Here is a 27,113-nt window from a genome sequence, read left to right as displayed (position 1 = left end):
CCAATATTTATCCCTCAACCAACATCACTAAAACAGATTATCTAGTCATTTATCTGATTGCCGTTTGTGGGACCTTGTTGTGCACAAATTGGCTGCTGCGATTCCCTACATTATAACAGTGACTACACTTCAAATGTACTTCATTCGTTGCAAAATGTCCTGAGGTTGTGAAAGGCGCTATATAAATGCAACTTCCTTTCTTCCTCTAGGTCCCTCCATTTCTTCCTTCCAAATTGCTTTGAGCCTGCATCCAGTTGCATGCTCTGGCCACTGACTGTCGCTGTAGAGCAATCGACTTTGTTTCTCTACCCTCCCCTTCCAGGTGGTAGTTTTGTTGAGCTTAACTTTGGCCAGTTCTTCCCTGGTTTTCCAGGTCTTGGATCTGATGAAGCCTGCTCTGCCCGTCCTTCAGTCGCCTATTGTGTCTCCTGCTCCTACCCACTGGTTGGTTGCCTATTCCCGACGACCATTGGACCCTCCCACCCTGCAGCTTAGAACTTCTGCAGCTGTTCTTGGCCACACTGGACATTTTACCCCCACTGATCAGCTATAACTGATATTTAAATTTATATTTATTATGTTTAATGTTAATGGATGTATGCTAAATTTTTTTCTCCTGCTCCCTTCTTTCTTCCTCTCCTCCATACTCCTTCCCTAATCTTTCTCGCTCCCCAGCACTTCTTACCCCTACTCCTCCCATCTCATTGCTCCTCTCCACTTCCAGCCTCTAACCCTGAAATTTTATTTTTAATATTCATTCTCGGGATGAGAACATCGCTGGCATTTATTGGCCATCCCTAGTTGTCCTGGATATAACTGAGTGGCTCGCTAGGCCACCTCAGAGGGCAGCTGTATGTGGCACTGCAGCCACATATCGGCCAGACCAGGTCGTAAACCAGTTAGGTTTTACAACAATCTGACAGCTTCATGGTCACTTTTACTGATACTGTTTTTTTATTTTCAGATTTTCCTGAATTGAATTCAAATTTTTAAACTGCCACGGTGGGAATCTGAACTCATCTTTCTGGATTATTAGTCCAGGCCTCTGGATTACTAGTCCAGTAACATAACCACTACACTACCATATCCATTAATTGTTTGGTGGGGTTGATGTGTGCTGGGGTTGGCTTTGAGCCCAATCACCTCGTTGGACACTGACCCCACACCGGCAGTGTAGTGGTTAGTGGCAATAAATGCTAATAATGCTCACATCCCAAGAATTATTAAAAATAAAATTGCCGGGATTCCCACTGGGCCAGTATATTTAGCACAATTTCTCTGTCTCATTGCCATAGAAATCTTTAATGCAGAATTAGTCAAGACGACAGATCCCTCATGAAGAGTTTCCCCTTAAGGTGTTAATGAACATCTGCTACATGTTGGCTGCTCGTCAAACACGCTTAATTCCACTGTAAGCTGGAGCACTGTGTTTCAATAGGGGCCCATTTTAGTCACCCACGGATCTGGAATGTTTGAATTGCCATTAAACATTGAAAATCCGTGTTATTGTCATGTAATTATGGATCAGAAACCTCCATCCCATTGTGACTGTAGATGTTAAGATTCTGCTTGCATGGCGATCTTCAAAGGATTCACGTTCACATCAAAGAAATTAAACGTGTAGAACGCAAATGCTGAGAATTTCCGTAGAGATTCTCTCCATCTGCAGCTGTAACTTCGGTGTAAGACCGGCTCAACCCGCCAGAGAAACGGCTGTTTTTCGCCATCATGCCAATCTCCCACGGAAGATGTGTCAGAAGATCAGAAAATGACCTGAAAACCACAAACTAACTTCTCACTGCGCACTGTTATATGAACTTTCACCAGCAGCTTATCGCCTAATAACCCTGGGCGGTCAGGAGAAATGGGTTTGATTAGGATCTGTTGCTGTACTACCATAAAAGTCAAAAAATGATGTGGGAGGCGCAAAGCACCAGTCCTGTGTCATTCCAATATTCTAGTGAAGCTCCTGCTTGTCTCAGCAGAATTTCATGAGGCAGTGAAGATGGAATCAGTAAGAGAGGGGGTGAGGAAATGGGGATCATCACATGCAATAACTACTCAGATAAAAGGTTTTGGAACAAGCTACAAGGATTTTGAACTCTTTATGCTTTAGGAAATAGTGCAAGACAATATTTGTGCAAGTCAAGTATTGTATTACTCGTTACTTGCTGCCCGTGTCCCCTACTTCTATGTAATTACCTCAATTCTAAATAAATTCAACTGTTCGTTTTAGCCTTAACAATACTTTCTAACAACAGGATATTTCCTGCCTTTGGGAGTGAACAGGAGAGTGTGGTGCACAGCATACAGAGACTACGGTGTATGGGTAGCTGTTACTCCTGGCACCTTATCCCATTCATGTCATGCAAAATGTTGCAACTTTCAGTTCACAAAAGATGTGAATTTGCTTATAGAAATTTCCTTTTGCTGTGTTGAAAGAGAGCCCAAATTGTAATAGTGCACTGCCGCTGACTGGAGCTGAAAGTGAAAAAGAAAAATAACAACCAAAGAGAGAAAACAGAAAGCAGTGAGTGAGATAAAAAAATGTCCTGGCCAGTATTTATCCTTCAAGCAACATCACAAAAACAGATGATCTTGTAAATTATTTCATTGCTCTTTGTGGGACCTTGCTGTTTGTGGGACCTTGCTGTATGCAAATTGGCTGCCGTGTTTCCTAGATTACAACAGTGACTATACTTCTATAGTACTTCTTTGGCTGCAAAGCACTTTGGGTCACCATGAGGTCATAAAAGGCATTATATAAATGCAAATGCTTTCTTTCTTCTAATTTAGAATTAATGCTTAAGGTTAGCTATGTGTTATACATTCAGTGTAGGAAGCCAGTAACCAAGGAAAGGGTTAACTCGTCAAATGCTAGAAATGTAGGTAGAATTATATTTTTGAGCATGTGGCGCTAGCCTCGAGTCACTGCTTCTGTTGAAGCTGACGAAGCACAACCAAATTAATATTCATAAGCTCATGCAGATTAATTCTGCTATATTTGTGCAGTTGGCATTTTGCCTTTTAATTAATTCTGTTGCAGTTCAGATGCATTAGCATAAATGATGTCACATCTATAATGGTGTTTTTATTTACATTCATGCCAGTGGACCTCACACAGCTTTGCTGATAGACTGCAAACATTAGTCTAGATTACAGTCTTTATCACCTGGGCATAAGAGTCATCTGGGCATTGTGCAGAAAGGAGAGTCTGGTGAGCAGGATCGCAGGCCTGCCACAGAACCAATGCCAATTTTCCTTCCATTATCTTAAATGGTAGATAAATAAGGTGCGTTCTATTACTGGTGCGCAATCCTCCTCAACCAGATTTACTCTCTATGCCCCAACCAGGTTGTCAAGACGAAAATCTACTCCAATGTGCCTGTAGCCACTCAACTGCTCATTTCCCACTCCCTAATTCTTTCTGTACCCGTTTCTCTGTGGGGTCAACTATCATTTCTGTCACCTGGCAGTAAAGACCTCAAAATGGGGGCGATGGCCATTGCCGCACATCAACACCGACAAAGAGGCCGGTGACAAATTGAAAGGGGTGGTAGGCCTCTTAATATGCAAATCCAGGATCTAGGTCACCGATCGCCATTTTAGGTCATAGCCAATTGGGGTGTTAGGCGTGTGCACTCCGACATGTTCCATGGGCAATGGAGCGGAAGAGACTCAGCCAAGGTAAGTTTGGAATTATTCTTGTGGAGGGAGCAGGACTGCTCATCCGGGCCCAACAAAGATAACATGGGCTGCTGCCATACCAGGACCCCCACCCTTTGCGATCACAACCTCAAGCCCCTGCACTTAGCTTGCTGGAAGCCAGGACAATCCAATATTGGTAGGCCCTGATCCAGCGAGGTGCATTGGGATCTCCTTTTGGCACCCACAACTTGCCGGCCCAATGAAAATGAGGTGCCTCAGAAACGTGGTTGCTCATTCACCACTGACAAAATAAAAATCAAAGGGATGTAAAACAGGCTGCCGATTCACGATCACCCATTTTACTCTACCACACAAAGTCATAATTAGCCCCACTCAATTATTTTTTATTTATTCACGGGACGTGGGCGTCACTGAGGCCAGCATTTATTGCCCTTGAGAAGGTGGTGGTGAACTGCCGCCTTGAACCGCTGCAGTTTGTGTGGTGAAGGTACTCCCATAGTGCTGTTAGGGAGGGTGTTCCAAGATTTGACCCAGCGACGATGAAGGATCGGCGCTATATTTCCAAGTCCGAATGCTGTATGATTTGGAGGGGAACTTGGAGGTGGTATTGTTCCCCAATGCACCTGCTGCCTTTGTACTTCTAGGCAGTGGAGGTTGCACATTTGGGAGGTGCTGTCGAAGAAGCCGTGGCAATTTACTGCAAAGCATCTTGTAGATGGTACACACTGCAGCCAGGGTGGGCCGGTGGTGGAGGGAGTGAATGTTTAAGGTGGTGGATGAGGTGCCAATGAAGTGGGCTGCTTTGTCCTGGATGATGTTGAGCTTCTTGAGTGTTGTAGGAGCTGCACTCATCCAGGCAAATGGAGAGTATTCCATCACACTCCTAACTTGTAGATGGTGGAAAGGCTTTGGGGAGTTTGGAGGTGAGACACTCGCCACAGAACACCCAGCTTCTGACCTGCTCTTGTAGCTACCCTATTTATGTGGCTGGTCTAGTTAAGTTTCTGGTCAATGGTAACCCCCAGGATGTTGATGGTGAGGGATTCAACAATGGTAACGCCATTGAAAGTCATGGGGAGGTGGTTAGATTCTTTCTTGTTGGAGACAGTCATTACCCAGCACTGGTGTGATGTGAATGTTACTTGCCACTTATCAAGCTAAGCCAGAATGTTGTTCAGATTGCATGCAGGAACAGATTGTTTCAGTATCTGAAGAGTTACAAATGGAACTGAACACTACAATCATCAATGAGCATTCCCACTTCTGACCTTATGATGGAGGGAAGGTCATTGATGAAGCAGCTGAAGATGGTTGGGCCTAGGACACTGCCCCGAAGAACTCTTGCAGCGATGTCCTGTAGCTGAGATGATTGACCTCCAACCACCACAACCATCTTCCTTTGTGCTAGGTATGACTCGAGCCAGTGGAGAGTTTGCTCCCTGATTCCCATTGACTTCAATTTTACTCGGGTTCCTTGATCCCACTTTGTCAAATGCTGCCTTGATGTCAAGGGCAGTCACTTTCACCTCACCTCTGGAATTCAGCCCTTTTGTCCATATTTGGACCAAGGCTGTAATGAAGTCTGGCGCTGAGTGGTCCTGGCAGAACCAAAACTGAGCATCGGTGAGCAGGTTATTGGTGATTAAGTTCCGGTTGATAGCACTGTCAATAGCCCCATCCATCACATTGTTGATGATTGAGAATAGGCTGCTGGACGTTAATTGGCCAGATTGGATTTGTCCTGGCTTTTGTGGACAGGACATACCTGGGCAATTTTCCATTTTGTCAGGTAGATGCCAGTGTTGTAGCTGGACTGGAATAGCTTGATTAGAGGTGCGACTAGTTGTGGAGCACAAATCTTCAGCACTGCATTTGCCGGACGGTCTGTACCTGGGCAGGACCGGAACCAATGTCCGAGGGAGGAGTGTTTGCTAGTGCTGTTGGGGAGGAGTTAAACTAATATGGCAGGGGGATGAGAATCTATGCAGGGAGACAGAGGGAAATAAAATATAGTCAGAAGCAAAAGATAGAAAAGAGAATAGTAAAAGTGAAGGGCAGAGAAACCCAAGGCAAAAGACAAAAAGGGCCACATTACAGCATAATTCTAAAGGGGCAAAGTGTGTTAAAAAGACCAGCCTGAAGGCTCTGTGCCTCTATGCGAGGAGTATTCGGAATAAGGTGGATGAATTAACTGCGCAGATAGCAGTTAACGGATACGATGTGATTGGCATCACGGAGACATGGCTCCAGGGTGACCAAGGCTGGGAACTCAACATCCAGGGGTATTCAGCATTTAGGAAGGATAGACAGAAAGGAAAAGGAGGCGGGGTGACGTTGCTAGTTAAAGAGGAAAGTAATGCAATAGTAAGGAAGGACATTAGCTTGGATGATGTGGAATCGGTATGGGTGGAGCTACAGAATACAAAAGGGCAGAAAACGCTAGTGGGAGTTGTGTACAGGCCACCAAATAGTAGTAGTGAGGTTGGAGACAGCATCAAACAAGAAATAAGGGATGTGTGCAATAAAGGTACAGCAGTAATCATGGGCGACTTTAATCTACATATTGATTGGGCTAACCAAACAGGTAGCATTGCGGTGGAGGAGGATTTCCTGGAGTGTATTAGGGATGATTTTCTTGACCAATATGCCGAGGAACCAACCAGAGAGTTAGCCATCCGAGACTGGGTGATATGTAATGAGAAGGGACTAATTAGTAATCTTGTTGTGCGAGGCCCCTTGCAGAAGAGTGACCATAATATGGTAGAATTCTTTATTAAGATGGAGAGTGACAAAGTTAATTCAGAAACTAGGGTCCTGAACTTAAGGAAAGGTAACTTCGACGGTATGAGGCGTGAAGTGGCTAGAATAGACTGGAAAAGGATACTTGGGTTGACGATGGATAAGCAATGGCAAACATTTAAAGATCACATGGATGAACTTCAGCAATTGTACATCCCTGTCTGGAGTAAAAATAAAACAGGGAAGGTGGCTCAACCATAGCTATCAAGGGAAATTAAGGATAGTATTAATGCCAAGGAAGAGGCATATAAATTGGCTAGAAAAAGCAACAAACCTGAGGACTGGGAGAAATTTAGAATTCAGCAGAGGAAGACTAAGGGTTTAATTAAGAGGGGGAAAATAGAGTACGAGAGGAAGCTTGCAGGGAACATAAAAATTGACGGCAAAAGCTTCTACAAATATGTGAAGAGAAAAAGATTAGTGAAGACAAACGTAGGTCCCTTGCAGTAGGATTCAGGTGAATGTATAATGGGGAACAAAGAAATGGCAGACCAACTGAACCAATACTTCGGTTCTGTCTTCACAAAGGAAGACACAAATAACCTTCCGAATGTACTAGTGGACAGTGGGTCTAGTGAGAAGGAGGAACTGAAGGATATCCTTATTAGGCGGGAAACTGTGTTAGGGAAATTGATGGGATTGAAGGCCGACAAATCCCCGGGGCCTGATAGTCTGCATCCCAGAGTACTTAAGGAAGTGGCCTTAGATGCATAGGTGATCATTTTCCAACAGTCTATCGACTCTGGATCAGTTCCGATGGACTGGAGGGTAGCTAATGTAACACCTCTCTTTAAAAAAGGAGGGAGAGAGAAAACGGGTAATTATAGACCGGTTAGCCTGACATCAGTAGTGGGGAAAATGTTGGAATCAATTATTAAAGGATGAAATAGCAGCGCATTTGGAAAGCAGTGACAGGATCGGACCAAGTCAGCATGGATTTATGAAGGGGAAATCATGCTTGATGAATCTTCTGGAATTTTTTGAGGATGTAACTAGCAGAGTGGACAAGGGAGAACTAGTGAATGTGGTGTATTTGGACTTTCAAAAGGCTTTTGACAAGATCCCGCACAAGAGATTGGTGTGCAAAATCAAAGCGCATGGCACTGGGGGTAATGTACTGACGTGGATAGAGAACTGGTTGGCAGACAGGAAGCAGAGAGTTGGGATAAACGGGTCCTTTTCAGAATTGCATGTAGTGATTAGTGGAGTGCCACAGGGCTCAGTGCTGGGAACCCAGCTCTTTACAATATACATTAATGATTTAGATGAAGAAATTGAGTGTAATATTGGCAAGTTTGTGGATGACACTAAACTGGGTGGCGGTGTGAGCTGTGAGGAGGACGCTCAGAGGCTGCAGGGTGATTTGGACAGGTTAGGTGAGTGGGCAAATGCATGGCAGATGCAGTATAATGTGGATAAATGTGAGGTTATCCATTTTGGGGGCAAAAACACGAAGGCAGAATATTATCTGAATGGGGGCAGATTAGGAAAAGGGGAGGTGCAACGAGACCTGGGTGTCATGGTTCATCAGTCACTGAAAGTGGGCATGCAGGTACAGCAGGCGTTGAAGAAGGCAAATGGTATGTTGGCCTTCATAGCTAGGAGATTTGAGTATAGGAGCAGGGAGGTCTTACTGCAGTTGTACAGGGCCTTAGTGAGGCCTCATCTGGAATATTGTGTACAGTTTTGGTCTCCTAATCTGAGGAAGGACGTTCTTGCTATTGAGGGAGTGCAGCGAAGGTTCACCAGACTGATTCCAGGGATGGCGGGTTGACATATGAGGAGAGACTGGATCAACTGGGCCTTTATTCACTGGAGTTTAGAAGGATGAGAGGGGATCTCATAGAAACGTATAAGATTCTGACGGGACTGGACAGGTTAGATGTTGGGGAAGTCCAGAACCAGGGGACATAGGCTTAGGATAAGGGGTAGGCCATTTAGGACTGAGATGAGGAGAAACTTCTTCACTCAGAGTTATTAAACTGTGGAAATCCCTGCCCAGAGAGTTGTTGATGCCAGTTAATTGGATATATTCAAGAGGGAGTTAGATATGGCCTTTACGACTAAGGGGATCAAGGGGTATGGAGAGAAAGCAGGAAAGGGGTTCTGAGGGAATGATCAGCTATGATCTCATTGAATGGCAGTGCAGGCCTGAAGGGCCAAATGGTCTACTCCTACACCTATTTTCTATGTTTCTATGCCTTCCTGATAACTCATCATCATAGGCAGTCCCTCGGAATCGTGGAAGACTTGCTTCCACTCTCAGCATGAGTTCTTTGGCTGTACAGTCCAATACGAGAACCACAGTCTGTCACAGGTGGGACAAATAGTCGTTGAGGGAAAGGGTGGGCAGGGAGCCTGGTTTGCTGCATGCTCCTTCCACTGCCTGCACTTGATTTCTGCATGCTCTCGGCGACGATACTCGAGGAGCTCAGCGCCCTCCCCGATGCACTTCCTCCACTTAGGGCGGTCTATGGCCAGAGACTCCCAGTTGTCAGTGGGGATGTCGCACTTTATCAAGGAGGCTTTGAGGGTGTCCTTGTAATGTTTCCTCTACCCTCCTTTGGTTCTTTTGCCGTGGATGAGTTCAGAGTAGAACGCTTGCTTTGGGAGTCTTGTAAGTGGCATGCGAACTATGTGGCGTGCCCAGCGGAGCTGATTAAGTGTGGTCAGTGCTTAAATGCTGGGGATGTTGGCCTGGACGAGGACACTAACGTTTGTGCATTTGTCCTCCCAGGGGATTTGTAGGATCTTGCAGAGACATCGCTGGTGGTATTTCTACAGCGCCTTGAGATGTCTACTGTACATAGTCCATGTCTCTGAGCCATACAGGAGGGCAGGTATTACTACGGCCCTGTAGACCATGAGCTTGGTGACAGTTTTGAGGTCTGGTCTTCAAACACTCTTTTCCTCAGGCGGCCGAAGGCTGCACTGGCGCACTGGAGGCGGTGTTGGATCTTGTTGTCAATGTTGGTCCCTTAGAAGATGAGAAGGGGGATTTAATAATGGGAAATGTGGAAATGGCTGAGACCGTAAACAATTATTTTGCTTCGGTCTTCACAGTGGAAGACATAAAAACCATGCCAAAAATTGCTGGTCACGGGAATGTGGGAAGGGAGGACCTTGAGACAATCACTATCACTAGGGTGGTAATGTTGGACAGGCTAATGGATCTCAAGGTAGACAAGTCCCCTGGTCCTGATGAAATGCAACCCAGGGTATTAAAAGAGATGGTGGAATTTATAGCAGATGCATTCGTTATAATCTACCAAAATTCTCTGGACTCTGGGGAGGTACCAGCGGATTGGAAAGCAGCTAATGTAACGCCTCTGTTTAAAAAAGGGGGCAGACAAAAGGCAGGTAACTATAGGCCGGTTAGTTTAACATCTGTAGTAGGGGAAATGCTTGAAGCTATCATTAAGGAAGAAATAGCGGGACATCTGGATAGGAATAGTGCAATCAAGCAGACGCAACATGGATTCATGAAGGGGAAATCATGTTTAACTAATTTACTGGAATTCTTTGAGGATAGAACGAGCATGGTGGATAGAGGTGTACCGATGGATGTGGTGTATTTAGATTTCCAAAAGGCATTCGATAAGAGGCCACACAAAAGGTTACTGCAGAAGATAAAGGTTCGCGGAGTCAGAGGAAATGTATTAGCATGGATAGAGAATTGGCTGGCTAACAGAAAGCAGAGAGTCGGGATAAATGTGTCCTTTTCGGGTTGGAAATCGGTGGTTAGTGGTGTGCCACAGGGATCGGTGCTGGGACCACAACTATTTACAATATACATAGATGACCTGGAAGAGGGGACAGAGTGTAGTGTAACACAATTTGCAGATGACACAAAGATTAGTGGGAAAGCGGGTTGTGTAGAGGACACAGAGAGGCTGCAAAGAGATTTAGATAAGTTAAGCGAATGGGCTAAGGTTTGGCAGATGGAATACAATGTCGGAAAATGTGAGGTTATCCACCTTGGAAAATAAAACAGTAAAAGGGAATATTATTTGAATGGGGAGAAATTACAACATGCTGCGGTGCAGAGGGACCTGGGGGTCCTTGTGCATGAATCCCAAAAAGTTAGTTTGCAGGTGCAGCAGGTAATCAGGAAGGCAAATGGAATATTGGCCTTCATTGCGAGAGGGATGGAGTACAAAAGCAGGGAGGTCCTGCTGCAACTGTACAGGGTATTGGTGAGGCCGTACCTGGAGTACTGCGTGCAGTTTTGGTCACCTTACTTAAGGAAGGATATACTAGCTTTGGAGGGGGTACAGAGGCGATTCACTAGGCTGATTCCAGAGATGAAGGGGTTACCTTATGATGATTGATTGAGTAGACTGGGTCTTTACTCGTTGGAGTTCAGAAGGATAGGGGTGATCTTATAGAAACATTTAAAATAATGAAAGGGATAGACAAGATAGAGGCAGAGAGGTTGTTTCCACTGGTTGGGGAGACTAGAACTAGGGAGCACAGCCTCAAAATACAGGGGAGCCAATTTAAAACCGAGTTGAGAAGGAATTTCTTCTCCCAGAGGGTTGTGTATCTGTGGAATTCTCTGCCCAGAGAAGCAGTTGAGGCTAGCTCATTGAATGTATTCAAATCACTGATAGATAGATTTTTAACCAATAAGGGAATTAAGGGTTATGGGGAGAGGGCGGGTAAGTGGAGCTGAGTCCACGGCCAGATCAGCCATGATCTTATTGAATGGCGGAGCAGGCTCGAGGGGTTAGATGCCCTACTCCTGTTCCTAATTCTTATGTTCTTATGTACTTATGTATGCCTGCACTTGTTAATAGGAGGCTCCCGAGATAAGGGAAGTGGTCTACGTTGTCCAGGGCCACGCCGTGGATCTTGATGTCTGCGAGGCAGTGCTGTGCGGCGAGGACAGGCTGGTGGAGGACCTTTGTCTTACTGATGTTTAGCGTAAGGCCCATGCTTTCATATGCCTCAGTAAAGACATCGACTGATAAACATTGATCAGATACTTTCAGGATATGATCAGTGATCATTCCCAAATCCTTTTCACTATCAGCTCTTCCCATTGCAACTTAAGCTCATGTTTACTGTTACCTATTTCTTTATACATTATTGTACATTTTCTCATATTTTATATAAAAGTCTTGCATCTCCTGTCACCTTTAGACGTCACACTTCAAAGTGTCAAAAATATATCAAAACAGTAAGAAAGGCAGGCAATCTTCCTGGTTTCTTATGAACCACAGTTTAAATTTAACAAGCATTCGCCAATCTCCAACAGCAATTAATCTCCAATTGACCTTGTGTTTTACAGCAGTTAGAACTTGCGGTCGCTTGCTTTCAGAGAACAAAGTCCTAACTGCTGTAAAACCATAACGACATAACGGGGAACAAAGAAATGGCAGACCAATTGAACTAGTACTTTGGTTCGGTGTTCACTAAGGAGGACACAAACAACCTTCTGGGTCAGAGGGTCAGAGGGTCTAGTAAGAAGGAGGAATTGAGGGAAATCCTTATTAGTCAGGAAATTGTGTTGGGGAAATTGATGGGATTGAAGGCTGATAAATCCCCAGGGCCTGATGGACTGCATCCCAGAGTACTTAAGGAGGAGGCCTTGGAAATAGCAGATGCATTGACAGTCATTTTCCAACATTCCATAGACTCTGGATCAGTTCCTATGGAGTGGAGGGTAGCCAATGTAACCCCACTTTTAAAAAAAGGAGGCAGAGAGAAAACAGGGAATTATAGACCAGTCAGCCTGTCATCGGTAGTGGATAAAATGATGGAATCAATTATTAAGGATGTCATAGCAGCGCATTTGGAAAGAGGTGACATGATAGGTCCAAGTCAGCATGGATTTGTGAAAGGGAAATCATGCTTGACAAATCTTCTGGAATTTTTTGAGGATGTTTCCAGTAGAGTGGACAAGGGAGAAGCAGTTGATGTGGTGTATTTGGACTTTCAGAAGGCCTTCGACAAGGTCCCACATAAGATATTAATGTGCAAAGTTAAAGCACATGGGATTGGGGGTAGTGTGCTGACGTGGACTGAGAACTGGTTGGCAGACAGGAAGTAAAGAGTAGGAGTAAATGGGTACTTTTCAGAATGGCAGGCAGTGACGCAAGGTTCTGTGCTGGGGCCCCAGCTGTTTACACTGTACCTTAATGATTTAGACGAGGGGATTAAATGTAGTATCTCAAAATTTGCAGATGACACTAAGTTGGGTGGCAGTGTGAGCTGCGAGGAGGATGCTATGAGGCTGCAGAGTGACTTGGATAGATTAGGTGAGTGGGCAAATGCACGGCAGATGAAGTATAATGTGGATAAATGCGAGATTATCCACTTTGGTGGTAAAAACAGAGAGACAGACTATTATCTGAATGGTGACAGATTAGGAAAAGGGGAGGTGCAACGAGACTTGGGTGTCATGGTACATCAGTCATTGAAGGTTGGTAAGCAGGTACAGCAGGCAGTTAAGAAAGCAAATGGCATGTTGGCCTTCATAGCAAGGGGATTTGAGTACAGGGGCAGGGAAGTGTTACTACAGTTGTACAGGGCCTTGGTGAGGCCACACCTGGAGTATTGTGTACAGTTTTGGTCTCCTAACTTGAGGAAGGACATTCTTGCTATTGAGGGAGCGCAGCGAAGGTTCACCAGACTGATTCCTGGGATGGCGGGACTGACATATCAAGAAAGACTAGATCAACTGGGCTTGTATTCACTGGAGTTCAGAAGAATGAGAGGGGATCGCATAGAAACGTTTAAAATTCTGACGGGTTTAAGACAGGTTAGATGCAGGAAGAATGTTCCCAATGTTGGGGAAGTCTAGAACCAGAGGTCACAGTCTAAGGATAAGGGGTAAGCCATTTAGGACCGAGATGAGGAGAAACTTGTTCACCCAAAGTGTGGTGAACCTGTGGAATTCTCTACCACAGGAAGTTGTTCAGGCCAATTCACTAAATATATTCAAAAAGGAGTTAGATGTAGTCTTTACTACTAGGGGGATCAAGGGGTATGGCGAGAAAGCAGAAATGGGGTACTGAAGTTGCATGTTCAGCCATGAACTCATTGAATGGCGGTGCAGGCTCGAAGGGCCGAATGGCCTACTCTTGCACCTATTTCCTATGTTTCTATGTTTCTTAAATACAGCTCTGCTTTCATCTAATTGACTGTGAGCAATGACATGGGAGATCCACAAGTATATATATGTGTGTAATGTATACCCATAAATATCGTAATTTTTTACAGCACAGAAGGAGGCCTGTGCTGGCTCTTGGCTAGAGCTATCCCATTCCCCTGCCCTTTCCCCATTCTCTTTTACATTTAGTTTAGCAAATATTTATCCACTTCCCTTTAAAAAAAAACTATTATGTATTCTGCCTCCAGCACAATTTCTGTATATCACTCCATATATTAACAATCATCTGCATAAAATAAATCTCCTAATCTAGGAGAGAAATCCCAGTTGAGGCTGGGAAGGTGGCAGTACACCTCACCGCCTGAATTTTCCCTCATTCTGCTCCACAATTCCAGTTGACTTTGAAGAATTGCTCCAACAAGTCAAAGGATTCAGGGATTTGATAGGGTAGATACAGAGAAACTATTTTCTCTGGTAGAGAATCTAGAACAAGGGAGCATAATCTTAAAATTAGAGCTGAGCCATTTAGGAGATAAACAAGGAAGCACTATCACACAAAGGGTCGTGGAAATATGGAACTCACTCTCCGAAAAGGCTCTGGATGCTGGGTCAACTAAAATTTTCAAGACGGAGATGGTTAGATTTTTGTTAGGTAATAGTATCAAGGGATATGGAACAAAGGCGGGTAAATGGAGTTGAGGTACAGATCAGCCATGATCTCATTAAATGAAGGAATAGGTTCAATGGCCTACCCCTGTTTCGATGTTCCTACACTTTTATTGGAGGCTACAAAAGACTCCAATTTTAGATTAGAAAATCCAATTTCCAATTTTAGCAGCACCCCACCTATTTTTTTTTTTAACAGAACAATAACTATAGTTATGATAAGAGGGAACTATTGAATGAGTCTTTTGTATCCAACTTGTTATCCAAGGATAGTTCTCATGGGGAATGTGGAATAGAATACTCTATAATCAATCAGTGAGAGATGTATTATTTCTGCATATTTGCAGTCAGCATCAGGACATGTAGATCATTGACATTATTCAGGTTAATTGCTTTGTGAAATAAAGTATTTTTTTATGAATGGCAAATAAAGTGCCTTAACCAACAATGCAGACCCAACAAATTATCTTGTCCAGAAGTGACTGAGATGCTTCAGGATGATCGAATTCAGCTCATGCTGGAAAACGGTGTTGGAATTGACCTGTTTGTATTATTGGAATGAGCATTCTTCAAAGATCTGGGCCTTTGGAGCCCGTTATCAGCCAAATTCCTTGAGATGGCTCTCATCTCCAAAATTAATAGCAGGACCTGGGGAGTTATTAGTTAAAAGGCAAGGGAAGTATTTTAAACAACCATTTTTAAAGCAAATAAAGAAAAGATATATTAGGTTGTATTACATTTAAGAAAAGTAATATAAGAAACTAATAAATATAGGCAGAATGGGATAAAGAAACAATGGGGGAAAGAAGACAGGGCAAGCAGGATGACTGCCATTAATATTCATTTAAGTTGGATAGTGATATCATTAGAGTAATTAACCTACTCTTGATTTTGGGCAGCTTTATTATTCTAAAATATTAGGATTTGCTGCAGTGTCACTGGGTTGAATTTTAATGGGGAGGGTGGGTTGGGAGCAGGGTTGCTCCAAAGCGGTCGTAAAACTGAGGAGAACGGGGTTCCAGCAGGCTCTGCAGGATTTGACGACAGGACTTGATTTGCATGGGGCCCACCTGCAGCCAGCCAGATTGAGAAGCTAGATGGCCTCGGGTGGGTAGGCCTGTGGCATTAGGCCGCAGAGAAGGAGGGATCGCGTGGCGGCCGGGGTCAGCTGAAGCAGCACGGGGGAGGGGGCTGGAGGAGCACTGAGGGGGCCAGAGGAGCGGGGGAGGATTTAGGGAACAATCGATGACCGGAGGAGCAGATCGGATGCTGGAGGAGCATGGGAACATGGCCGGGGGGGGGGGGGGGCGTTGAAATCGGAGGCTGGAGTTGGGGGGGGGGGGGGGTGATGTCTCCAATCGTGTGGGGTGAGTTAGGTAGGCACGCTGGATTCAGGAGATGAGCGTGAAGGAACTTACCTCCTGGATCCTCCAGTAGTTGTCACCTTGCATTAGCTGGCGGGTTTCACGAGGCCTGCAAAACCCGACCAGCTAAACTTAAATTCAAAGCGGAGGTTAAAGCAGAGGCTTCCAGCCTTATTATAATATTTAAATGACTTCCCTGCCTCCTGGGAGCTGGATATCTGCCCACATCACGTCCCACCTCCGTTAAAAACAGAAGTGGGCAGGTTGGAGGCGAGTTCTGGTTGGGATTCAGACTTTTAACACTTTAACTTCCCACATGAACCCAACCCACCCGCGCTTTTTTTAGGTTAAAATTCCTGCCGCTGTGTGAGCTGATAAGGTAAGAAAATTTCTCTGGATTTCAAGGCAATCTCCTGTGTGAAAAGACGACCGATCACCGGCAGGAAGTCATACCTCCGGGCATGCCTACAGCAGCCTGAGATATACATCCAGCGGACAAGGTTCCCATTAAGAAAATCAGCCCTAAGATTCAGACAAACATTCATGATAAAAAAGATAATGACAGCACTGGGTTCGTGAAGTCAAACATTCCATGCAAATTATGAATTCAACATGATTTTCTTTTTAATGAGATTTATTTCTAGAAAGTTTCAGAACTTCAATTACCATCCAAAGGAAAGAAAAACTTGTATAGTGCCTTTCACGATCTAAGGAAGTAACAAAGCGCTTTACAGACAATGAAGTACTTTTTGAATTGTAGTCACTGTTGTAATGTAGGAAACACGGCAGCCAATGTGTGCACAGCCAGGTCCTGCAAAAAGCAATGTGATAATGACCAGATAATCTGTTTTAGTGATGTTGGTTGAGGGATAAATGTTGGCCAGGACATCAGGGGGAACTCTCCTGCTCTTCTTCAAATAGTGTATAGGATCGTTTACATCCACCTGAGGGGGCAGACGGGGCCTCACTTTAACAGCACCTCTGACAGTACAGTGCTCCCTCAATACTGTACTGATGTGTCAGCCTCGATTATGTGCTCAAATCTTTGGAGTGGGGCTTGAAGCCATATCTCTGACTCAAAGGCGAGGGTAGTACCAACCGAGCCATGGCAGACGCATGAGTGAATTGTTACTTCACTTTCGCATTCAGATACGGTATAAGAACATAAGAACATTAGAAATAGGAGCAGGAGTAGGCCATTTGACCCCTCGAGCCTGCTCTGCCACTTAATAAGATAATGGCTGATCTGATCATGGACTCAGCTCCACTTCCCTGCCCGCTCCCCATCACCCCATTACTCCCTTATCGCTCAAAAATCTGTCTATCTCTGCCTTAAATATATTCAATGACTCAGCCTCCACAACTTTCGGGGCAGAGAATTCCATAGATTTACAACTTTCAGAGAAGAAATTCCTCCTCAACAGTTTTAAATGGGCAGCCCCTAATTCTGAGACTATGTCCCCTAGTTTTAGTTTCCCCTATGAGTGGAAATATCCTCTCTGCATTCACTTTGTTGAGCTCCCTCATTAATTTATGTTTCGATAAGATCATCTCTCATTCTTCTGAACTCCAATGTGTATAGGCCCAACCTACTCAACCTATCTTCATAAGTCAATCCGCTCAGCTCCGGAATCAACCTAGTGAACCTTCTCTGAACAGCCTCCAATGCAAGTATATCCTTCCTTAAATACGGAGACCAAAACTGTGCGCAGTACTCCAGGTGTGGCCTCACCAATACCCTGTACAGTTGTAGCAGGACTTCTCTGCTTTTATATTCTATCCCCTTTGCAATAAAGGCCAACTTTTCATTTGCCTTCCTGATGACTTGCCATACCTGCATACTAACTTTTTATGTTTCATACATAAGGACCCCCAGGTCCCTCTGTACTGCAGCACTTTGCAATTTTTCTCCATTTAAATTATAATTTGTTTTTCTATTATTTGTGCCAAAGAGGATAACCTCACATTTTCCCTCATTACATCTGCCAAATTTTTGCCCACTCACTTAGCCTGTCAATATCCCTTTGCAGATTTGTTGTGTCCCCCTCACAATCTGCTTTCCCACCCATCTTTGTATCGTCAGCAAACTTGGCTACATTACACTTGGTCCCTTCATCCAAGTCATTAATATACAATGTAAATAGTTGAAGACCCAGCACCGATCCCTGCGGCACCCCACTAGTCACTGTTTGCAAACCGGAAAATGACCCATTTATCCCGACTCTCTGTTTTCTGTTAGCTAGCCAATCCTCTATCCATGCTAATATATTACCTCCAACCCCGTGAAATCTTGTGCAGTAATCTCTTGTGGCACCTTATCGAATGCCTTCTGGAAATCCAAATACACCACATCCACTGGTTCCCCCTTATTCACCCTGTTCATTACATCCTCAAAGAACTCCAGCAAATTTGTCAAACATTATTTCCCTTTCATAAAACCATGCTGATTCTGCTTGATTGAATTATGCTTTTCCAAATCATGCTCCCCTCTAATCCTTCTACCAATTACTTTAAATCAATGCCCCCTGGTTATTGACCTCTCTGCTAAGGGACTTCTTAAACCAAACAAATTTAATTGGCAAGCGTGACTCAAATAGTCAATTGTCAAAAATGGTGAGGTCCACCTTATAGAGTATACAGGCACCTTTAGTAATGACTCCACGAGGCAGGGTATGGTGCTTAAACTCTGCAGACTTGCAGTCCTTTATTAGCAGCTCCTGAGTGCCAACAACAAGCTGTGTGTTCCTTTTTATACTCGGTTACCTGCTCCTCCTGTACTATGTGGGAAATCAGGGACGCCTCCGGTGTCCCTGACGACTGTGTGCGCGGGAAGTGTATCCGCCTCCAGCTCCTGACGGACCGTGTTGCGGAATTGGAGCTGAAGGTGGATTCACTCTGGAGCATCCACGATGCTGAGAATGACATGAATAGCACGTTTAGAGAGTTGGTCTTACCGCTGGTAAAGGGTCCACAGCCAGATAGGAAATGGGAGACCAACAGGAAGAGCAGTGCAAGGAAGGTAGTGCAGGGATTCCCTGCGGTCATCCCCCTGCAAGACAGATACACCGCTTTGAGTACTGTTGAGGGGGATGACTCATCAGGGGGGAACAGCAGCAGCCAAGTTCATGGCACCGTGGCTGGCTCTGCTGCACAGGAGGGCAGGAAAAAGAGTGGGAGAGCGATAGTGATAGGGGATTCAATTGTAAGGGGAATAGACAGGCGTTTCTGCGGCCGCAACCGAAACTCCAGGATGGTATGTTGCCTCCTTGGTGCAAGGATCAAGGATGTCTCGGAGCGGGTGCAGAACATTCTGAAAAGGGAGGGTGAACAGCCAGTTGTCGTGGTGCACACTGGTACCAACGATATAGGTAAAAAACAGGATGAGGTCCTACGAGACGAATTTAAGGAGCTAGGAGCTAAATTAAAAAGTAGGACCTCAAAAGTAGTAATCTCGGGATTGCTACCAGTGCCACGTGCTAGTCAGAGTTGGAATCGCAAGATAGCTCGGATGAATACGTGGCTTGAGCAGTGGTGCAGCAGGGAGGGATTCAAATTCCTGGGGCATTGGAACCATTTCTGGGGGAGGTGGGACCAGTACAAACCGCACGGTCTGCACCTCGGCAGGACTGGAACCAATGTCCTAGGAGGAGTGTTTGCTAGTGCTGTTGGGGAGGAGTTAAACTAATATGGCAGGGGGATGGGAACCAATGCAGGGAGACAGAGGGAAACAAAATGGAGACAGAAGCAAAAGACAGAAAGGAAATGAGTACAAGTGGAGAACAGAGAAACCCAAGGCAAAAAGCAAAAAACAAAAAGGGCCACTTTGCAACAACATTCTAAAGGGTCTAAGTATGTTGAAAAGGCAAGACTGAAGGCTCTGTGCCTCAATGTGAGGAGTATTCGGAATAAGGTGGACGAATTAACTGTGCAGATAGCAGTTAACGGATACGATGTGGTTGGCATCACGGAAACATGGCTCCAGGGTGACCAAGGCTGGGAACTCAACATCCAAGGGTATTCAACATTTAGGAAGGTTAGACAGAAAGGAAAAGGAGGCGGGGTGGCGTTGCTGGTGAAAGAGGAAATTAATGCAATTTTAAGGAAAGACATTAGCTTGGATGATGTGGAATCGGTATGGGTGGAGCGACGGAATACCAAGGAGGAGAAAACGCTAGTGGGAGTTGTGTACAGACTTCCAAACAGTAGTAGTGATGTTGGGGAGGGCATCAAACAGGAAATTAGGGGTGCATGCAATAAAGGTGCAGCAGTTATCATGGGTGACTTTAATATGCATATAGATTGGGCTAACCAAACTGGAAGCAATACGGTGGAAGAGGATTTCCTGGAGTGTATAAGGGATGGTTTTCTAGACCAATATGTCGAGGAACCAACTAGGGGGGAGGCCATCTTAGACTGGGTGTTGTGTAATGAGAGGGGATTAATTAACAATCTCGTTGTGCGAGGCCCCTTGGGGAAGAGTGACCATAATATGGTGGAATTCTACATTAGGATGGAGAATGAAACTGTTAATTCAGAGACCATGGTCCAGAACTGAAAGAAGGGTAACTTTGGCATAAATTGGCTAGGATAGATTGGCGAATGATACTTAAGAGGTTGACAGTGGAAGGGCAATGGCAGACATTTAGAGACCGCATGGATGAACTACAACAATTGTACATCCCTGTCTGGCGTAAAAATAAAAAAAAGGGAAGGTGGCTCAACTGTGGCTATCAAGGGAAATCAGGGATAGTATTAAAGCCAAGGAAGTGGCATACAAATTAGCCAGAAATAGCAGTGAACAAGGGGACTGGGAGAAACTTAGAACTAAGCAAAGGAGGACAAAGGGTTTGATTAGGGCAGGGAAAATAGAGTACGAGAGGAAACTTGCAGGGAACATTAAAATGGACTGCAAAAGCTTCTATATATATGTAAAGAGAAAAAGGTTAGTACAGACAAACGTAGGTCCCCTGCAGTCAGAATCAGGGGAAGTCATAACTGGGAACAAAGAAATGGCAGACCAATTGAACAAGTACTTTGGTTCGGTATTCACTAAGGAGGACACAAACAACCTTCCGGATATAAAAGGGGTCAGAGGGTCTAGTGAGAAGGAGGAACTGAGGGAAATCCTTATTAGTCGGGAAATTGTGGTGGGGAAATTGATGGGATTGAAGGCCGATAAATCCCCAGGGCCTGATGGTCTGCATCCCAGAGTACTTAAGGAGGTGGCCTTGGAAATAGCAGATGCATTGACAGTCATTTTCCAACATTCCATTGACTCTGGATCAGTTCCTATGGAGTGGAGGGTAGCCAATGTAACCCCACTTTTAAAAAAAGGAGGGAGAGAGAAAACATGGAATTATAGACCAGTCAGCCTGACATCGGTAGTGGGTAAAATTATGGAATCAATTATTAAGGATGTCATAGCAGCACATTTGGAAAGAGGTGACATGATAGGTCCAAGTCAGCATGGATTTGTGAAAGGGAAATCTTGCTTGACAAATCTTCTGTAATTTTTTGAGGATGTTTCCAGTAGAGTGGACAAGGGAGAACCAGTTGATGTGATGTATTTGGACTTCCAGAAGGCTTTCGACAAGATCCCACACAAGAGATTAGTGTGCAAAGTTAAAGCACATGGGATTGGGGGTAGTGTGCTGACGTGGATTGAGAACTGGTTGGCAGACAGAAAGCAAAGAGTGGGAATAAATGGGTACTTTTCAGAATTTCAGGCAGTGACTAGTGGGGTACCGCAAGGTTTTGTGCTGGGGCCCCATCTGTTTACATTGTACATTAATGATTTAGATGAGGGGATTAAATGTAGTATCTCCAAATTTGCGGATGACACTAAGTTGGGTGGCAGTGTGAGCTGCAAGGAGGATGCTATGAAGCTGCAGTGTGACTTGGTTAGGTTAGGTGAGTGGGCAAATGCATGGCAGATGAAGTACAATGTGGATAAATATGAGGTCATCCACTTTGGTGGTAAAAACAGAGAGACAGACTATTATCTGAATGGTGACAGATTAAGAAAAGGGGAGGTGCAACGAGACCTGGGTGTCATGGTAAATCAGTCATTGAAGGTTGGCATGCAGGTACAGCAGGCGGTTAAGAAAGCAAATGGCATGTTGGCCTTCATAGCGAGGGAATTTGGGTACAGCGGCAGGGAGGTGTTACTACAGTTGTACAGGGCCTTGGTGAGGCCACACCTGGAGTATTGTGTACAGTTTTGGTCTCCTAAATTGAGGAAGGATGTTCTTGCTATTGAGGGAGCGCAGCGAAGGTTCACCAGACCGATTCCCGGGTTGGCGGGACTGACCTATCAAGAAAGACTGGATCAACTGGGCTTGTATTCACTGGAGTTCAGAAGAATGAGAGGGGACCTCATAGAAACGTTTAAAATTCTGACGGGTTTAGCCAGGTTAGATGCAGGAAGAATGTTCCCAATGTTGGGGAAGTCCAGAACCAGGGGTCAGAGTCTAAGGATAAGGGGTAAGCCATTTAGGACCGAGATGAGGAGAAACTTCTTCACCCAGAGAGTGGTGAACCTGTGGAATTCTCTATCACAGAAAGTTGTTGAGGCCAATTCACTAAATATATTCAAAAAGGAGCTAGATGTGGCCCTTACGGCTAAAGGGATCAAGGGATATGGAGAGAAAGCAGGAATGGGGTACTGAAGTTGCATGTTCAGCCAAATGGCCTACTCCAGCACCTATTTTCAATGTTTCTATGTGCAGACAACCCCTGGGTCTCCAGCAACAGCACCCTCTAGTGTACCGGTAGGGTGTGTACAGTACATTCAATGTTGCATACCGTGTTACAGACATCACACAGTAAACAGGCATGCATACACAACACACCTCACCCCTCCCTATCTCTGTAACCTCATTCAGCCCTACAACCCTCTGGGGTCTCTGCACTCCTCCAAATCTGGCCTCCTGTGCACCCCCCACTTCCTTCACCCCACCTTTGGCAGCCGTGCCTTCAGCCATCTAGGCCCCCTGGTTATTGACCTCTCTACTCGAGGAAACATTTCATCCGGGCCTGGTGATTTATCTACTTTCAAAGATGCTTGACCCCTTAACACTTCCTCCCTCACTATGTTTATCTCATCTACTATTTCACACTCCTCCTCAACTACAATGTTTGCATCGTCTCTCTCTTTTGTAAAGACAGATGCAAAGTAATCATTAAAAACCATACCCACATCTTCTGCCTCCACACACAAGCTTCCCTTTTGGCCTTGAATAGGCCCTACTCTTTTTTTTAAGTAATCTTTTTGCTCTAAGTATTTATAAAACACCTTTGAGTTTTCCTTGATTTTACTTGCTAATATTCTTTCATGCCTTCTCTTTGCTTTCCTAATTTCCTTTTAAATGTCATCGCTGCATTTTCCATACCCCTCTAGACTCTCGGTATCAGACAAAAGTTTCTCTTTTTTTTGTCTTATCCTACCTATATACCCCTTGACATCCAGGGGGCTCTAGATTTGGGAGTCCCACCCAAAGCTGATTTACCTTCAAGTAGCCGTTTCCAGTCCACTTTTGCTAAATTAGTTCATGATTGTTAGATCCTCTCAGTTACTGCTGTTTTACATAATTTGATTACCTTTAATATCAAGTCGTTGAGTTCAACACCAATGCAGTTTCTGGAGCCATTTCCAAAACAGCACAAAAGCTTTTCTTGGCCAGCATTTCTGCAAAATAAGATTATTAGAACTATACACATGTCTCAGTTTTTGTACAATTTAACTTCACTTTCAGCATAAGGTCACCAACCCTTTTGGATTGTCTGGGAGTCTCCAGGAATTCAAAATTAATCTCCTGCTGCAAGCAACTTGGAGAAAAATCATAGGGACATGAAAAAAATTTTGCAAATGAGGAAAATAAAAGCTGTTTGACATATAGTCAAGAATCATTTAATTGGAGTTTGTTTGCTTTCCAATTGATAAGGGAAGGCGGTGCACCATTAAGATGGACATGTCGGGTGACCAATGACGGGAGTGTGGGGGCGGGGCATATGAAAGCAGGAGGTCATGTGATGAAACCTCCCAGAATACATCCAACCAGAGTTGCCAACTCTATTTCAGCATCACGTGCAGTAGAACATTCTCTGAACAGATCGCACATTATAACACTCACTGGGAGAACATGGTGGTAATTTGAGATCCATCATCAAAGTTCCACAGTGGTCAATGACCTCCATACCTGAATTTCCAGTGTTCCCTCAGTCCTACACTGATCTGTCAGCCAAGATTATGTGTTCAAGTCTCTGGAACGGGACTTAGAACCCACAACCTTCTGTACGAGACACGTGAGGGCTACCAGCTGGGCTAAGTAAGGGGGTATTTTTGTCCGTTCCGGTTTTCATAAAAATCTTTAGCGTTAAATAAATCTGGAATAATATTAAAGAGAGGCCTGAATTTATATAGCACCTTTCACAACCTCAGGATGTCGCAAAGCGCTTTACAGCCAATGAAGAACTTTAAAAAAAAGTGTAGTCAATGCTTTAACGTAAGAAACAGAACAGCCACTTTGCACACAGCACGTTCCCACAAACAACAATGAAATAATGGCCAGATAATCTGTTTTTATAAGGTGTTGGTTGAGAGATAAATGTTAGTCACGACACCTGGGAGAACTCCCCTGCTCTTCTTCGAATAGTGCCATGGGCTCTTCTACATCCACCCGAGAAGGCAGACGGGGCTTTGGTTTAACGGCTCATCTGAAAGAAGACTGCATCATTATTCCTGGCCAGAAAGGAGATGATTGGATAATTCTCCGTCAATCATGCTTGGAGACCCCACTGCTGTAAGTGACTAGGACTAATTTTAGGCATATAATTTGTATTATGTAACTATCCTCCACTCACTGCCTTTTGCTGGAGAAATCACCCTGCTTTTATAACCGTGTGATGCTAAAGACTGTTTTTGTCCTGAGGGTGAAAAAATATACTGACGTACTGTCAAGTTTACGCAGGCAGGAAGCTGGCATGGGACAACTATGTCTTTGGTCCTACACTGCAACTACACAATCAAGAGTTTTTCAAACTGTCTCCCACTCTTAACAGTTTGTCTGATGAAGTACATTTGATCACAGCAATACACTGCAAGATACAGATCACACTACAAGATGCAGAGGAAATTAAGGGGCTTGATTTTTGTGTTTCCGACTAATAGGTGCTAATTGTATCCTGCTGTCTGGAATCTCACATTAATCTATGGGAAGGAAGAGAATGATTAGCCAATGGCACTGTTTGATTGGGTTTTCAGGCTGTCCAGTTCATTTCTCATCAAAAGGCTAATGACAGATGATAAGGCTGCTACTGTTTTGTACCGCTTGGATGGCGTGATCAGTCATTCATATCAATTTCAGCAATGGTTACTTCCACCTGGCACTCGCTTGCTAATCACAAGTGATTGAACAACTCTCTCTGTGCTGTGACACAGATTTCAGGTGGCTGAGAAAGGGGATAATGAGTGAAATTAATGAATGAGTGCAAATTTTGTTTCCATTTTTGGCACAGCTCCATGAGGTTAACAAAAAAAACAAGAAAATAACTCAAGTATTTCCCAATGAACCGGGTTACAGCCATTAATAAAGCGCAAAGTGAGGCGAGTTAACTTCGTAGAGCAGAAAATGGCCGTTTCACATTAAAACTAAACTGCGCAAACTAAAGCGCACAAGTCTTGCACAGATCACTGGGTCTCTTGCTTTGCAAATATATGGGTACAAACTACATTCACTAATGTTTAGGAGACTTGAACCAACCCATAAAACGGATCCTCTACGACAGAAGGGAATAGAGGGACAGAGGGGCAGGATTAAAATAGGCAATTAGAGTGGAGGAGGCTTGTGTGTAGTATAAACTCTACATAATGATGCAAAAGTTATTTTCTTTGGCACAATTTACTGATGTATTTAAAAAGCAGGTGGATCACAACACTTCATTTCAAAATGCATTGAAAACCCCTGTGTCCACTGTCTTATGACATTTTTACATTCATCATCATAGACAGTCCCTCGGGATCGAGGAAGACTTGCGTCCACTCCTGAAGTGAGTTCTTTGGTGGCTGAACAGTCCAATACGAGAGCCACAGACTCTGTCACAGGTGGGACAGATAGTCGTTGAGGGAAGGGGTGGGTGGGACTGGTTTGTCACACGCTCTTTCCGCTGTCTGCGCTTGATTTCTGCATGCTCTCGGCGTTGAGACTCGAAGTGCTCAGCGCCCTCTCGAATGCACTTCCTCCACTAAGGGCGGTCTTGGGCCAGGGACTCCCAGGTGTCAGTGGGGATGTTGCACTTTATCAGGGAGGCTTTGAGGGTGTCCGTGTAGCGTTTCCGCTGCCCACATTTGGCTCGTTTGCCATGAAGGAGCTCAGAGTAGAGCGCTTGTTTTGGGCGTCTCGTGTCTGGCATGCGGACTATGTGGCCTGCCCAGCGGAGCTGATCGAGTGTGGTCAGTGCTTCAATGCTGGGGATGTTAGCCTGAATGAGGACGCCGATGTTGGTGTGCCTGTCCTCCAAGGGGATTTGTAGAATCTTGCGGAGACATCATTGGTGATATTTCTCCAGAAACTTGGTGTCTACTGTACATGGTCCATGTCGCTGAGCCATACAGGAGGGCAGGTATTACTACAGTCCTGTAGACCATGAGCTTGGTGGCAGTTTTGAGGGCCTGGTCTTCACTCTTTTCCTCAGGCGACCGAAGGCTGCACTGGCGCACTGGAGGCGGTGTTGGATCTCGTCGTCGATGCCTGCTCTTGTTGATAGGAGGCTCCCGAGATATGGGAAGTGATCCACGGTGTCCAAGGCCGCGCCATGGATCTTGATGACTGGGGGGCAGTGCTGTGCGGTGAGGACGGGTTGGTGAAGGACCTTTGTCTTATGGATGTTTAGTGTAGGGCCCATGCTTTCGTACGCCTCAGTAAATACGTCAACTATGTCCTGTAGTCCAGCCTCTGTATGTGCGCAGATGCAGGCATCGTCCACGTACTGTAGCTCGACGACAGAAGTTAGGGTGGTCTTGGATCTGGCCTGGAGACGGTGCAGGTTGAATAGGTTCTCACTGGTTCTGTAGTTTAGTTCCACTCCAGCTGGGAGCTTGTTGACTGAGGTGGAGCATGACAGTGAGAAAGATTGAGAAGAGGGTTGGAGCCCTGTTTGACCCCGGTCCGGATGTGGATTGGGTCTGTGATGGATCCATTGGTAAGGATCACAGCCTGCATGTCGTCGTGGAGTAGGTGGAGGATGGTGACGAACTTTTGGGGGCATCCGAAACGGAGGAGGACACTCCATAGACCCTCGTGGTTGACAGTGTCAAAGGCCTTTGTAAGGTCGAAGGCGGCCATGTAGAAGGGCTGGCTCTGTTCCCTGCATTTTTCCTGTAGCTGTCGCGCTGCAAAAATCATGGTTGACCTTGAATGCCCGTTACACTTGTAGGTGACACTGACGGCCAAAATTTTTTAACTAATGTTAGTAATGCCTAAATGGCCAATGCAACAGGT

The 27,113-nt window shown here is 44.9% G+C and overlaps 1 protein-coding gene across 4 annotated transcripts in view; it reads right to left on the bottom strand.

The window, feature by feature from the left end:
- Window positions 1–27,113, bottom strand: part of LOC139264096 (uncharacterized) — a 138,219-nt gene that overhangs the window by 5,565 nt on the left and 105,541 nt on the right. For all 4 annotated transcript variants that reach the window (XM_070880208.1, XM_070880188.1, XM_070880196.1 and 1 more), the window contains one exon: window positions 23,215–23,302. In XM_070880208.1, the coding sequence (XP_070736309.1) occupies window positions 23,215–23,302 (88 nt within the window). The remainder of the gene's footprint in view (window positions 1–23,214; window positions 23,303–27,113) is intronic.

Source organism: Pristiophorus japonicus, chromosome 1 (assembly GCF_044704955.1).
Source record: "Pristiophorus japonicus isolate sPriJap1 chromosome 1, sPriJap1.hap1, whole genome shotgun sequence".
Taxonomy (NCBI): domain Eukaryota; kingdom Metazoa; phylum Chordata; class Chondrichthyes; family Pristiophoridae; genus Pristiophorus; species Pristiophorus japonicus.
Note: the sequence above shows the minus strand (reverse complement) of the source record. Positions and strands in the feature narration are given on the sequence as shown.